General features: G+C 42.8%; 1 protein-coding gene across 1 annotated transcript; it reads left to right on the top strand.

Annotated features, from left to right (window-relative positions):
• Positions 1-11,544: 11,544 nt before the first annotated feature.
• On the top strand, positions 11,545-12,036 carry LOC308302371 (lactose-binding lectin l-2-like; the record flags this gene model as incomplete). Its single annotated transcript, XM_080746626.1, has 2 exons — positions 11,545-11,906; positions 12,030-12,036. The coding sequence occupies 2 exons, from the start codon at positions 11,545-11,547 to the stop codon at positions 12,034-12,036; spliced, it is 369 nt and encodes a 122-aa protein (XP_080602752.1).
• Between the last annotated feature and the right edge of the window lie 4,437 nt (positions 12,037-16,473).

Here is a 16,473-nt window from a genome sequence, read left to right as displayed (position 1 = left end):
GGTTAAGGCCATTTGTATATTCACTGTCCCATTGACTCCACTATACAGGAAAAGAAAAATATATTAAAAAAAAACTTTAAAGGAGACATCCAGACCAAAACACATATAGGGTTAAATCTGCCTTTTATCATACCCCTTCATACCTGCTTTAGTCGATTTTTTTCATAGTTGCCCCTGTTGCTAGATTTCGGCTGCCCCTGTTGCTAGATTTCGCGGGCTCTCTCATAACTAACACAGTGGATTGTCCTTAGGCTAGTGCGGTCATTTCTTGAGCTTCAAAGTTAGTATTTTTTTTATTGGATTGTGTTTACACAACGTCCTGAGACGAACCACACCACTGTTTTGACCTCACAGGCACCCTTACTTGTCAAACAGACCCCTCCCTCCCTCCCTTTCTAGCCTCTCCTCTCCCTGCTCTGGTGCAGAGCAGAAGCCGTTTGACAAGTAAGGGTACCTGTGAGGTCAAAACAGCGGTTTGGTTGATCTCAGGACGTTGTGTAAACACAATCCAATAAAAAAATACTAACTTTGAAGCTAAAGAAATGACCGCACTAGCCTAAGGACAATCCACTGTGTTAGTTATGAGAGAGCCTGCGAAATCTAGCAACAGGGGCAGCCGAAATCTAGCAACAGGGGCAGCTATGAAAAAAATCGACTAAAGCAGGTATGAAGGGGTATGATAAAAGGCAGATTTAACCCTATATGTGTTTTGGTCTGGATGACTCCTTTAAGTAGCATGTGAGGGGTCAAACTAGGGGTTCTTCATGATTCTGAATTCATTGCAAGCATTTTTTTTGCATGAAAAACATTCCTAGGGCAACATTTAGGCCCCCCAAAACTGTGAAAAGTGATGGTTTTTTGATGTATCATCACTTTTCACAATTTTGGGGGGCCAAATTTCTAATAATTATTTGGGAAAATGGAAAAAATGAAATACAAAAAATGATTATTAAAAATAAATGATAAAAGTTATCGAAAAAACACGGCCTGCTCACGTATTAGGAGGGTAATATGAGTCACCAGTTTGAAGTTACAATGGGTGTGTGTGGGGAGAGGCTCTGGGCCTGGAGGGCCTGGTAACATTTACATCAAATATCTAAATATTGAATCAAGCAAATTAAAAACTGTTCAGGGTGTTCATAAAAGCCTTATTAGACGATAAAATTACCAAAAGTTTTTTTTAAAGTGAAATATCCCTTTAATGACTAAACTAATAGATAAAACAGAAATAAAAAGTACAGCATGACATCACATGCAGGTTCCACTCTATTCCTTGAGCTTTTGGGCCTGTGGGTCCCTGACTAGTACTTGGCCCCCTCCTTTCTCCCTGTAGCCTACACTAAATCCCTTGTTCCTGTCATCTCTGCTCACAATCTATCCTAGGCCTACTGAACTCAAAAAGTCCAAGGGCCGCAAGCTAAAAATGACGGCCCTATGTTGGACGTGTAGATTTATAGACAATGATTTACACCCTACATGAGAAAACAGACACATTTCCATAAGGCCAAACCTCATTGAACAAAAAGATTGTCATGGAATAATTAATGTGATGAAAATAAGTTTCTTCTTTTGTAAACAAACAAAATAGCAAAAAGGTTTATAAAACAAGACAAAAATGCTCTCCTTGTGGTTTTTGAGATAAACTGAAAAGATTCTGTGCGGGTGATTATCTTGCATGGGGCTCCCAACTCAATTTTGAATAAATATTAATTTGGGGGTCCTTGACATGACAGTGTGAGAGAACCACTGGCTTAACAACATTTAAACCCAAATAAGCAACTAGTAGCAACTATACAACCATAATAGCCTATTTAGAAGAGACTTTACAGAAAGAAAGATATCGCTTATAATAAGCAGACATGGCAACACTGCTGATCAGCTGCTGTACATAACAAAATGACGTCACGGCAGCAGCAGCCCTGTGCTTCCTGTTACGCCAGCCAGCTGTTACTGGACTATTCCACAGGATGGCGCTGTTGAATTGCTTTTTCATTTCATCATCCTGTCGATAGCCTCATAGCCCTATTTTAAAAATCAAGTCAAGTGAATGGCAGTGTTCACAGAATCATAAAAAATAAAAAATAAATGGGCCTATTACAATGGTGAACGGTAGCCTATTAGTCATCTTGAGGAATGCAAAAAACTAAAATAAAAAAGTCTCCATGGTACGAATAATTGATATAGAAATATTAAAAAAATACGTTTTTGTGAACTATCCCTTAAAGTGTTTAAAAAAATGATTATATAATTTGGCAGGAGACCCCCTGAAACTTACAGTTTTGATAGTGTCATCATCCATCAATCAATCTTATGTGTGCTTTTCATATACATTAGTGCACATAAGTGTAGTTTAAAGTGCTTAAAAAAATCACACCCAATGTGAAGTGAGCGGTGGTTGTGCTTGCATAACGTCTTCAGACTAGGATTTAAGTCTAGGATGTACAGGCTACAGACACACACACACAATGCTATGGCAAAACATGACATGTACAGGCTACAAACACACACACACACACACACACACACACACACACACACACACACACACACACACACACACACACACACACACACAGCCATGCTAAGTCTAGGATATACAGGCTACAGACACACACACACACATTGCTATGGCAAAACATGACAGGAATCTGGCTACAGACACACACACACACACACACACACACACACACACACACACACACACACACACACACACACACACACACACACACACACACACACACACAGCCAATGTGAAGTGAGCGGTGGTTGTGCTTGCATAACGTCTTCAGACTAGGATATAAGTCTAGGATGTACAGGCTACAGACACACACACATTGCTATGGCAAAACGCTGAGGAGTACAGGCTACAGGCTACAGACACACACACACATTGCTATAGCAAAACGCTGAGGAGTACAGGCTACAGGCTACAGACACACACACACACACACACACAATGCTATGGCAAAACGCTGAGGAGTACAGGCTACAGACACACACACACACACACACACACACACACACAGCCACTCTATGGAGCGGTCTACCATCCTTATATCCTCTGAAAAGCAATTTACATGAACGTGACCGGTGCTGTTTCTGACCCCGCATTGGCGGAACTCTCTAATACAAGGCTCTGCTGGAAGGAGGCCCTGCCAACGGTTTTCCAATTTATTTTCTTTCTTTCTTTCTTTCTTTCTTTCTTTCTTTCTTTCTTTCAAGAGAAAAAAAGAGTCTTGGCACAGAGCCCTATAGGCCCAAGTACGCACTGGCCTTGAGGAGACACATATGCTGGAGTAAGCACTACTGCAGACACAGGGGAAATTAATCGTAGGCCTATATATTATTTTTAGTAATTAACGCTTAAACATCCTCATTTGGGTCAAAGTATAGTCCATGCATGTAAGGTAGCCTACACATGAATTCGTAGCTCCTTATTCGGGGGGGAAATCTTTGTGATGTCTGTCATTTTCAGAACAGTCTTTCAGGGGTTCAATTATCTTTGCCACTAATATGCATCTATAGAAGACAAATGCAGACAGTATTGGACCATATCATTCTCAGTCTGCCCCAAGGGGAACATCATGTTCTCTCAAATTCAGGCCAGGCCACGCCAGTAGTATCAAGGGTCAAGTAGCCTTGGTGTTGGGTCACTCACTATCAAACCTGATAGATTTCTTGTTAAGAGCATGGGACTCTGGAATGAAGCTGTTAAACCAAACCATTCATCACAATTCCTCCACTCAGCTAGGGAGAGGGGACCTATTTATAGGAGAACATCAGGCATGTACCAGCCACCTAGATGGCAGCAGAGGATTCCAATTTTAAAGTCACATTTTCTTAGAAGGCAGTTTAGATATACATGTACTTTCTCAATAAACTGATATAGGCCTAGACAAGTGCACATTGTAAAACAAGACAGCAGTAAACAAAGTGTGATGTGTCTTCTTTTATTTAGGCTACCTGAAGAGATTTTTACAAAGGTCGTAAATCATTCAAAATGTAGTGTTTATTCATAATACTTGTCCATCCAGCTCTTCTTGACTTGTATGCACTAGACTAGAAGAAGCGCCCCTTCGGGCGTTGCCCCGTCCTGTCTGAAAGACTTAACTCTCACTCTCATTCAAACTGATCCAAACAGCCATGCTCAGAGTCAGAGACTCAGTTTTAAAGCTAGGCTAAGGATACTGGGCTGGTATCATATGAAACTGCTTCTAAACCTGTGTGTGTGTGTGTGTGTGTGTGTGTGTGTGTGTGTGTGCGTGTGTGTGTGTGTGTGTGTGTGTGTGTGTGTGTGTGTGTGTGCGCGCGCGCGCGTGTGTGCGCGTGCATGCGTGCGTGCATGACTGTGTAAAACTTTTTTTTTTAATGTCATGATATTATTTAAAGACAGCAATGCACTCATGAGACGCAGTGAGGGTGAGAATGTTTTGGATATTACAAATAACTCTACTTTATATTTTGATACTTCATTATTTTTTCACCCCATATGGCTGACTGGAGTCCCTAAAGGGCTTGTGTCTTTTCTGTTTTCTGTTATTGTGGAATATTACTTTCACTGAAAATAGCGCGTTCACAGCACTTCGCAAAGGCAGCAGTATAAACTTTGCATTCATACTGCAGGTAGGCTATTGCAGTGGTTCTCAACCTGTGGGTCGGGACCCTCAGGGGGGTCCCCACATGCTTTTTGGGGGTGTCCCCAGATGACAGTAAAGTGACAATTTAAGGCCAATTTAATGCCTTTTTTAATACATCAAAAAAGAAAGAAAAAGAGCTCATTATTTTGGGGGTCCCCAGTTCAAATAGGATTATTTTGGGGGTCGTGGCCTGAAAAGTTTGCGAACCACTTGGCTAGTACAGGTAAGTAGGAAGTCTCTTGATACCCCCCCCCCCCCCCCCCCCCCCCCAATCCCCCCCCCCCCCACCCACCTCCCCAAATTAGTATGGATACGGTGGGTGTAGCCAGGAATAAGGTGTATACATCGAGTATCAAGCACTGGGGTACTTGATACTCGATGGCCCCCAGCAATGGGCTTTAGAGGTGCCACACTACTCCGCCCCTTCCAACCACCTGACAAAGACAAGACAGAAACTGCAAATAGAGTTGTTTTGCAAAACGAACCAACAAGATCAGTCACTCATCATCACTCATCAGACATCACCAGCAGCAGGCTCAGAGACCTCCAGATCACTCATCAATCATCAATCATCAGACATCCGCAGCAGCAGCAGCAGCCAGCAGACCTCCAGATGATGAAGAAGTTCTACATCCTCTACGACCGCCGCTCTCCTCAGGTCCATTTGGTTCCATTTGTATGCTGTCAGAGTTAAGGGGCAACCTTGAAATGTAGAAGTTTGAGAAACACTTCTATATAGCATCAGAGGGCAGAATTACTTTGACTCTTGGTCTGATCTATACCTTAGTGCCAGTGTCTTTTTTCTTTTTGGTTTACAAACGAAAATGGACAAACTGGTTCATTTGTTTCTGGTTTCCAAACCGGTTTTCAGTTTGAACTGGTTTTCAATCCCATGTGGTGTGGAACTTGCTTAAATAAACAAACTGTTTTGTTTTGTGTTGCTTTTCTTTAGTTTTGTATTCATTTATTTTACCATTGAGCTAATAGAGCCTGCTTGCTCAGGGGATGAATTGAATCTTGACCATCAGGTCAAGATTCATGTCAGATCCTGAGTCTAGGTGAGGCGGCATGACCTTTGACACGATCTAAATGTCTCAATAGAAGAGCAGGGAGGCAAAATGCAACCACCCCAATTGTAGAAGTTATATTGTAGTCTTTTGTGCAGAGAAGGAGCCATAGTTACTGTTATTGTTTTGCTCCTGTGGTGCAGTCATGTGAAGCAAACTGTAGGCTGTTTGTTGAGGTGAATATATCGTCGTTGTCGGGTGGAAACCTTGTAGGTCCAAAACCGTTTGTTTTTATAATTTAACAAAAAATGAACTAAACTAGTGAAAACAGCCGATCTGCAAGCACACAACGCCTCGCACCGCGAGGCGTTGTGTGCTTGTAGATCTGCTGTTTTCACTACTTTTGTGCGACGGCCTTGTATGATGAAGCAGTGCTTTACTTCGCGAAAAAACATACAACTGGGAGATACGAGGTTTCTGCCCGACAGTGACGATATACTTTTAGCTGTTCCCATGTTATTATTAGGAACTAAAAGAACACACCTCTCAGTTTTACCCGTTGATAAATCCTGCTGAAAATGTTTTGTTTAGCGCCTTGCAAGTTACAAACTCACTATTACTGTCATGTTTAGTTTTCTTTCCCTCGGATAATATGAATAACTAAAACATGCATTATGTTCTGTTCTCTTCCCCTCAGACGATGGGAAGCCCCACACGCTCCCCGCAGGCAGACATGAGTTCCCCTTCAGCTTCCAGCTTCCAGAAGACACCCTGGTGACGTCCTTCCAAGGGAAACACGGCAGCATCCGTTACTGGGTGAAGGTGAAGCTCCAGCGGCCCTGGGCCTCCGTCACGGAGATCAAGAAGGAGTTTACGTTCATCGAACCCATCAACGTCAACACACCCAGCCTGCTGGTACGGAAACGCATGCACTTGAGATGTTTTCATATAGAGAGGGAAACTCAAACATTTATACATTTATATTGGATACAAAATAGCCCAAATGTATATACCAGGGGTCTTCAACGTTTTCAGGCCAAGGACCCCTTAGTTGAGAGAGAGATGAATAGATTCCATATAGTTTCCTTGTTTGACAGCACGATCATCAGTGTATTTTGGATTCATGTCAATTTGTGTTTTCAGATATTTAACCACTTGAACCGTCAATACTTAATAAACTTGACCTTTCACTCTGTACTTAGTCTGCTCTTTTTCCCCTCTACACCAAACCTCTTTGCCAAAAATAGCTGATCTACAAGCTCACAACGCCTCACAGTGCGAGGCGTTGTGAGCTTGTAGATCAGCTTGTAGATCAGCCGGACCCCCTGTTGAAGACCCCTGGTATATACAAGCAAATACAAAATACATTGAATCGGATTCTATGCTTTGTCAGTGATTTTCTACTCTACACTACTACAGCAGTGGAGATTCTTGTGAGATTTTCACAATATTTACTTGTGGACTGTGGAAACGAAAATGCAATGACTCAACTCCTACATTCCAACTTCCAAGTGCTTATCAGGGTGCAGGGTCCCCAGTTCAAATATGATTATTTTGGCGGGTTGCCACTACAGTATAGGTCTAAACTCTGCTGCCCGCTCGCTCAACAGAGCCCGATCCAGAGACCATATCACACCTGTCCTCCACGACCTTCACTGACTCCCTGTCAAACACAGAAAAGATTTCAAAATACTGATCACAACTACAAAGCCCTCAACAACCAATCCCCAATCCCCAATAACTAATAATAACTTCTTCCGTTAGTTATTCATGTAAAGCGGTATTTTGTTTTTGCTGATTTCAGAGATCACGTTCTGTCACCAAAGCAAAGAATGTGACGGCGTGGCTATGCAACATTGGACATCTGTCCATAACGGCTAAGATCCACCGCAAGGGTTACACACCAGGTGAGAAAGCTCTTTTCTAATCAACATCTTTGTTTCTGGCATCATCAGTCAAACTGTGTTTTCTATGTTTGCGAAAAATAATTATAATAATCAAAATATCGAATGAAAATGTAAAATACTGAAATCTAACAAGCTGCGGATACTAATATGTTACCCGCGTTTTCAAACATTCTTGCATAGCGGTATGCTTATTGTATTATTTTTAGTAGGTAGATATTTGTATAGAAAGGCGGGCCTACCCCCAGGGACAGGGGTTGCAAATTAGCCTTTGGCTAGAATCTCAACATACAATACAACAGTTTCATGTTTTTGTGACGTGATACATTGTGTCTTGTAATGTCCCTGTCAAATAAACATAAATACAATAAAATAAATAGGCATCTTAACCTCTTCACCATAAAACAACTCTCTCTGCTCCTCAGGCGATGTCATTCCCCTGTTTATTGAGTTCCACAACTCCACCTCTCGCTGTGTGACGCCCATGGCCTACATCGTCCAGAAGCAAACCTTCATGGCCGAGGGATCCGTGCAGGAGAAGCACTACGTTGTGGCGTCGCAGTGTGGGTTGGAGCTGGCACCGCGCTGCTCCGAGATATGGATGGGACGTCCCATCAGGATCCCCATGGTGGAACCCTCCATTCTGCAGTGCCCCATCATCAGAGTGGAGTACATGCTCAGAGTAAGCATTTACTTTTTCTCTGTTCTTGTGGGTTACGATGGAGAGAGAATACACAGGAACATGGAACTCATGTCTACTACAAAGGGAGCATAGTCTTTACAAATGATAATAATACAGGTGCTCATATACACAAGGATTAAAGTTGTCTCAGTCTAGTCTCGGATATTTCATATGATATAAAAGCAAAGGTCATCTGTGAGTTCTTCACCTGGTTGTCTGTTTGTAGAACAGCAGGAAATATATTACTGAAACGTTGTTTAGGAATAAGCGCTTGTGTGGGGGTAAATGGTACCGGTAAATGGTGCATTTATATAGCACCTTTATCCAAGGCGCTTTACATTGAGTGTGCATTACATTCACACACACACACACACACACACACACACACACACACACACACACACACACACACACACACACACACACACACACACACACACACACACACACATTCTTACACTGACCAACCTGCTCATCGGGAGCAACTAGGGGTTCAGAGTCTAGCTCAAGGACACTTCGACACTAACTCTGGGGGAGCCCGGGATCGAACTGGGAACCTTCCGGTTGTCAAGCGGCCGCTATACCCCTGAGCCACTGCCACCCTGGGGGGGCTCACGCATTAGGACTTGGTCATTACAAACATTTTCATTTGTGAGATTTTATTTTGCTTTAATCCATGTATACACACCAAGTCTTGACGTTACGTGTCATCCTAAAATCGTATTCTCCCATGAATCCTCAGGTTTGTGTGGAAATTCGCGGGACGTCCAAGTTGTGTGTGGAGCTGCCTCTGGTGATGGGCACCATCCCTCTCTGCCTGTCTGACAGCCCCACCTCCCCCGTCAGCAGTCAGATGGACACCACTCCCACCGCCGCTCTCGACCCGCTTGGCAGCAGCTGCACCTCCACTGTCAGTAGTCAGGTGACGGATGCCGTACCTTTCAATCCGTTTCACAGCCATCCCTTCACTGTCAGTAGTGGGATGGACACCACCCCTCCTCTCCTCCACCCGTTTGGCAGCTCCACTGTCTGTAGTCCGTACCCGGAGTGGCTCCACCGCACCTTCCCTGAGCAGCGTGAGAGTAAGTAGACTATATCCTGCCTCAACCACTGAAGCCTTAAAGGTGACCTGAGCTTGCTGCTCTGTACTTGGTCTGCTCTTTTGTTCCCCTCTCGTTATATGGCTTGCTGTGAGCTTTAATTGGATCATCTATTTTTGGCAAATGTTACTTTCAGAATATTGATTCTAGGGTTCAAGTGTTAACAGCTACAAGTGTGAATTAGTGACAGTAGTGTTACATGTAAAAGTACTGTTTGTTTCAACATTTCCACATTTCCACAGGGCTTGATGCTTGGACATGCACTGTTCTGAAGTCAAGACACGATTCCCAAATCTCACCTTTGTTTCCCTTCCCTCAGCTCCCCCTGAATACAGCTCTGTGGTCACAGAGGAGGAGGCAGAACAATACACCTCATCCCCTCCTGCCTACTGCGAGGTGAGTAACAATACACCTCCTCTTGCTTCTGCTTACTGTGATACAAGGCATACAAACCCATCCATTACATAGTCTGCTTTAGTTTGGCGTAAGTTATTATTACATATATAAAACGTTACATCACAGAGAAAAAAGAGAAAAGAATGTACAGTTTGTGTAAAGAAGATGAAACGGTGAAACCCTGAGGGAATCACAACATCTCTCTGAAGGAGATAAAAGAGACTAAATGAAAACAAATCTTTCGGTTTGAGGCAGCTGAATATCATTTATGTTTTACTCAAAAACATTAAAGTCTACTATATGTTTTATTCTTGAAACTCAGCCATGTTTTCTCTCCACCATGCGTACAGGTTGACCCCTATCCTCAGCCCTTGGCCAGGACGGAGACCTCTCCTCACTGAATGACAGGCTGAACCAGGAGCATCATCTGAGCCTCAAGCCACGGATTTGTCTCCTGCTACCTGGATCACTTCTCTCTGATAATGGACGTGTTTGGCAGAGAATCTCCCCCAAAACTATTTTTTCAGCACAGAAAGACAGAAGGACATTTTACTGTTCAGTCAAGACAAAACCAGGAACAAAGTACCCTCTCCCCACCAATTCCTAGTCGTCGTCTAAGTGAACACCCCCCCCCCCCCAGAATGTCCTTGCAATCAGTCAATCCCTCACAAGAAGTTTGTTCACAGCATGGCGTTAAGGACAATATGTGAAATAGCTACTTCACCCAAACAATCAGGTTCATCATGAATGACCACCAGCCAAGGAAACTTTTGGAATCACTAACAATAGATTCCAAAACAGTCATTACCTTACTCACCTACCTCAATATATCTAATAGTATGCACGCTGGCACATAACACTTTGTACAGTATATCAGGATTGCACAAGTACCTCAAAGTAGGCTATGTGCATTGCTACTTTACTTCAGTATTGTTGCAATTTATTTATGTATTTATGTATTTATTAGTTATTGTTGTTATTGCTGCTACAATGCTGAGGAACCAAAGCCAAAGAATTGCACTCTTGTGTACTCGTAAATAAGATGATGTAACAATAAAAATCTAGAAGCTAGAAACTTTTGTTTGGAGGCAACGATAACTTTTTGTTTATAAGGTTGGAGTTGCAGATGGTATCACAGACCATGGTTTTAAATGATGCTTAGATCCATTCAGAGCTCATCTGACAAGTGAGCAAATGTATTTTCTTATGATGTCACCAAGAAAGAACAATTTACAATGTAGGAAGTAGCACTCTGGAGCTGTTCAATGGAAAGAACAAATAGTAGATTTTTTCTTTGCATGTGGGTGAATTCAGGAGATAAGATGGAGTTGCGTTGCCAGGCCTATGAACACATTAAGCCGTAGGCCTACACACAAGTGTTAGAACAGAAAATAAATTTAGGTTTTGCGTTGAAGATAAAGCTGGTGCATGAACTGCTCAGAGCCCAGTGGACTGAAATATGTTTCTTTTGTGTGTGTGTGTGTGTGTGTGTGTGTGTGTGTGTGTGTGCGTGTGTGTGTGTGTGTGTGTGTGTGTGTGTGTGTGTGTGTGTGTGTGTGTGTGTGTGTGTGTGTGTGTCTGTGTGTGTGTCTGTGTGTGAGAGAGGAATATGGGAATGCCACAGCTGCCGGGGCATCATGATGACCAATCATATTTTTCCAGCCAGGCTGACTCCCTCTGTGTGGCAGATAAAAAACCAAGCAACTTACAGTAACGTCTGCAGGATACAGACAGCAACAGAGAGAGAGACCAACCAAGAAGACCCACTCATCAAAGCTCCACTGACAATAGAGAGACAACCTCAGTTGGGCCGACATGTCCCTGACTCCTCATCTCCTGTGCCTGCTGGGCCTGCTGGCGCTGGGCAACGTGAACGCCAGTCCCTTGGCCGAGGTGAAGCTGCAGCGAGGATCCTGTCCAGCCTTCTGGTTCAGCTTCAACGGCCGCTGTTACAAGTACGTGGCCTCACATTTCACCTGGGGCCAAGCGGAGCTGAACTGCGTGTCTGAGGACGCCAACCTGGTCTCCATCCACAGTGTCGAAGAGCACAACTTTGTCCGAACCCTGATCAAGAACTTTGACCCCTTGGAGGGGAGGACCTGGATCGGGCTGACTGATGTTCACGTGGAGGGTGGATGGATGTGGTCTGATGGGACCAGAGTAGGATTCACCATGTGGTATGACGGAGTGCCAGACAATATAAATGACAATGAACACTGTGTGCATATAAACCTTGCCACTAAATGGGATGACATTCCATGTTCTCGGACAACACCTTCTGTATGTTTATCTAAAACCAGTGTGTAATACTGATGGTTTGTCTGTTCCAACCCAATGTCTGACCTGTACTGGCTGGGTCTCCATAATAAAAGTACACTCAAATATTACTTTGTTTACTGAAGCAATCATTTTGTGTCAATTATGAAGAATGTAGAACATTCATATAGTCTAATGCCTCATTCACATACAGAAAAGCCAAGCTAATGGTTTGCTTGGTAATTCAATGTATTCTCTATGCAAACCAGTTTTTAAAATTTCCAAGCTGGAAAAAAAGCTTGGAATTTTTTAAAGCTGGTTCGCATAGAGAATACATTTTGAATTACCAAGCAAACCATTAGCTTGGCTTCTCTCAGTGTGAATGCAGCATTAGAGACTGTTTTACAGCAATTATCCCCCTCTCTCTGTATCCATCTGTTCCATGATCTTATAATGATAATGACGTATAGTGTCTTCCCAACTAAGGTTACAAGTTTCAGAAGAAGAAGGAAAAAAAACTGAAAATAAACCTGTATCACTGATATCTATATTATGGTTATAGACTGAAGAATTCATATAATCTACTTTAAAAACATGTAGCAGGTAAATAATAATAATGATAATAATATAAAAGCATTTAGCTTGTCTACTTGTGAAGGTGGTGTGCATGCATGCATGCGTGACCCATGGGTGTGTGTGTGTGTATGTGTGTGTGTGTGTGTGTGTGTGTGTGTGTGTGTGTGCGCGCGCGTGTGTGTGTGTGTGTGTCTGTGTGTGTGTGAGAGAGGAATATGGGAATGCCACAGCTGCTGGGGCATCATGATGACCAATCATATGATGCCAGCCAGGCTGACTCCCTCTGTGGGGCAGATAAAAAGCCAAGCAACTTACAGTAACGTCAGGATACAGACAGCAACAGAGAGAGAGACCAACCAAGAAGACCCACTCATCAAAGCTCCACTGACAATTGAGAGACAACCTCAGTCGGGCCGACATGTCCCTGACTCCTCATCTCCTGTGCCTGCTGGGCCTGCTGGCGCTGGGCAACGTGAACGCCAGTCCCTTGGCCGAGGTGAAGCTGCAGCGATTATCCTGTCCAGCCTTCTGGTTCAGCTTCAACGGCCGCTGCTACAAGTACGTGGCCTCGCATTTCACCTGGGGCCAAGCGGAGCTGAACTGCGTGTCTGAGGACGCCAACCTGGTCTCCATCCACAGTGTCGAAGAGCACAACTTTGTCCGAACCCTGATTAAGAACTTTGACCCCTTGGAGGGGAGGACCTGGATTGGACTGACTGACATTCACGTGTATAGGGAGTGGATGTGGTCTGACGGCTCCAAAGTGGGGTTCACCATGTGGTACGACGGACTTCCATTACCAGGGAGATGGCCAGTGCCAGACGATTGGTATGGCGATGAACACTGTGTGCATACAAACCATAAGACTCAATGGGATGACGTTCCATGTTCTCGGACAACACCTTCTGTGTGTTTATCTCGTACAATAAGTGTGTAATACTAATGTTTTGTCTGATTAAACCCACTAACCTCTGTACTGGCTGGGTCATAATAAAAGTGTATTCAAATATTAATTTGTTTACTAGTCATTTTGTGTCCAATGTGAGGAACATACATAGGACATTCCTAGAGTAATCTTAGAGACTGCATTACAGTAATTATTTCCGTCTCTGTCTCCAGTTCCATGATCTTATAACCAGTAAGACGCCTAAGGGCGAAAAGCCTAAGGCCATATATGGATTCTGTTGGTGTGGTATGTGGCCGATGTGGTATCCATATATGGGCATTCCCATATGAAGTCCTGTTACTGTATATGGGCATAATATTGATGACATCAATGATAATGATAATAATTCATTTATTTGTAGGTATAGCGATTTCCAAACAAGGTTACAAAGTGCTTTACAGAACAAGCTAAAAACAATCTGCATGATAGCCATGATAACCATTATACTATTTAGTCATTACCTTATGAAGCAATTGGAAATAAACATGAATTACTAATAATATATATATATCATTATGGTTATAGAATGTGAAGAATTCATATAATCTAATTTAAAAACAGCTTGTCTACTTGTAGATTAGTGTGTAGATTAGTGTGCGTGCATGCATGTGTGGCCTGTGGGTGCGTGCGTGCATGGAAGGTGTGGAACAAATATGTGAACGCAACATCTGTTACCTATAAGACAGGGAGAAATCTGTAAAAACCTGATTAAAGGGTGTACCAAACTTTTCTCAATTGATTCTTATGTATTTTCCCCTGTAGAACCCATTTCTGCAATATAGATCTTTGTTTTGTGCATAATTAATGAGATCATTACCATATTTGAGTAAATATGCAAATTATCTCATTAAATATGCACAATACAACAGTTTACAATGCAGAAACGGATTCTACAAGACAAATTACATAAGAATCAACTGAGAAAAGCTTGGTAAACCCTTTGAACAATTTTGTATAGGGTTTTCCCTGTTCTTTCCGCCATGTGTCAAATTATTTGACACTAGCCCTTACCCGTTCAAAGATATGAGCTCCGAAATGATGTGCAGTGTGTGGATTATGGGATGTGCACTGTGCACACAGTATATGAGGGATGGAAAGTAACTTTAACTGGTGCTTGCATGCTAATATGTAGGAGCATCAATGTAAGAAATACCCGTTCCATTTAACGGCTACAGAGATACTGTGTAGGCCTACCGATCTGCATGATTTTGGACAACATCTGTAACAAGGCCAGAACCCCCCCCCGCCCGCCCGCCTGCCCGCACACACACACTCCCCCCCCCCCCCCCCCCCTGTGTGTGTGTGTGTGTGTGTGTGGGTTTGTGTGTGATTGTGCATGGCCTGAACAACAGCGCCCCTCCCTTAACATGTGTGGTCACAAAAGGTACTGTAGGCTAAATAGATATAGATACACCATAAAAATGCTATTATACAGCATACGATTTGTGAAAGTGACAAACGGGCTTCACAGTTATGTCAGGTGTGTTCATATGCTGATGGTGATGCGATTTCAGATCAATTGCTCCAGCCACCGAGGAGAAACGCTGAGACAGACAGACACTCACTCAGACATTCGCAAAATTATAGTATAGATGTGGGTGGAAATAACAGGACAAACCTTATTAAATATTTTATATTTGCTGCTAAATAGAAGATAAAGCTGGGAGACCAGTGGACTAGAGTGTGTGTTAGTGTGTGAGAGGAATATGTGAATGCCACAGATGCTGGCAGCCTTCTGGTTCAGCTTCAACGGCTGCTACAAGTACGTGGCCTCGCATTTCACCTGGGGCCAAGCGGAGCTGAACTGCGTGTCTGAGGACGCCAACCTGGTCTCCACAGCGTCGAAGAGCACAACTTTGTCCGAACCCTGATCAAGAACTTTGACCCTTTAGAGGGGAGGACCGGGATCGGGCTGACTGACGTTCACTTGGAGGGTGGGTGGATGTGGTCTGATGGGACCAGAGTGGGATTCACCATGTGGCATGAGAGAACGCCAGACAATCTAAGTGGCAATGATCACTGTGTGCATACCAATTTTGTCACTAAATGGGATGACATATTCCATGTTCTCGGACAACACCTTCTGTGTGTTTATCTCGTACAATCAGTCTGTTATGATTGTATGGTTTGTCTGATTCAATGCACTGTCTGACCTGTACTGGCCGGGTGTCCATAATAAAAGTACACTCAAATATTCATTTGTTTACTGATGCAATCATTTTGTGTCTATTCATTGTGAGGAACATACATAGGACATGCATAGTGCAGGCCCTGAATGTGCTTATGCCTAGGGCCTGCATAAGCGATTCCAGCCACTTAGCTTGTCTCTGGATTTTCCCCCCTTGGGCTCTGTCCCTCCTCCGGTCAGCATTGTTTTATCTCTCAACAGTAAACAAACCAACATACACTACTCTATTACTACTACTACTACTACTACTATTAATAATCATAATAATTTTGATTGATTGATTGATTGATTGATTGATTGATTGATTGATTGATTGATTGAAGAATCTATTAGAAGTTTGCATAGGAAAAGGTACAGTTTCATGACAGTACAGTTCACTGGTACAAGGTCAACTAAAATATACAGCCAAGAAAGCCCAAGAAAGCTAATAGCTTTTCTTAAAAAATAAATACAAAATAATACAAAATAAATCATAACATTGAATGACAGATAGAACACAGTATGCAGAAGATATCATCAGAAAAACAGTCATAAAAAACACAAATGCTAAATAAATGGTAGCCTATTTAGCCTACAATAGAAAGGTCAGGGCCTGCAAGGACAGAGAATGCAAAATGGCATTTAATAATAATAACGCATCCATTCCATTCATCCATACATTCATTCATTCATTAAGGTTCATTCATCCATTCATCCATCCATTCATCCATTCATTCATTCATTCATTCATTCATTCATTCATTCAAGAATTCCTCAAACTGAGCTACTCTGATGTCAA

This window comes from Nannobrachium achirus (assembly GCF_963921795.1).
Source record: "Nannobrachium achirus genome assembly, chromosome: 17".
NCBI classification, from domain to species: domain Eukaryota; kingdom Metazoa; phylum Chordata; class Actinopteri; order Myctophiformes; family Myctophidae; genus Nannobrachium; species Nannobrachium achirus.
This window is presented reverse-complemented; position numbering and strand designations above follow the sequence as displayed.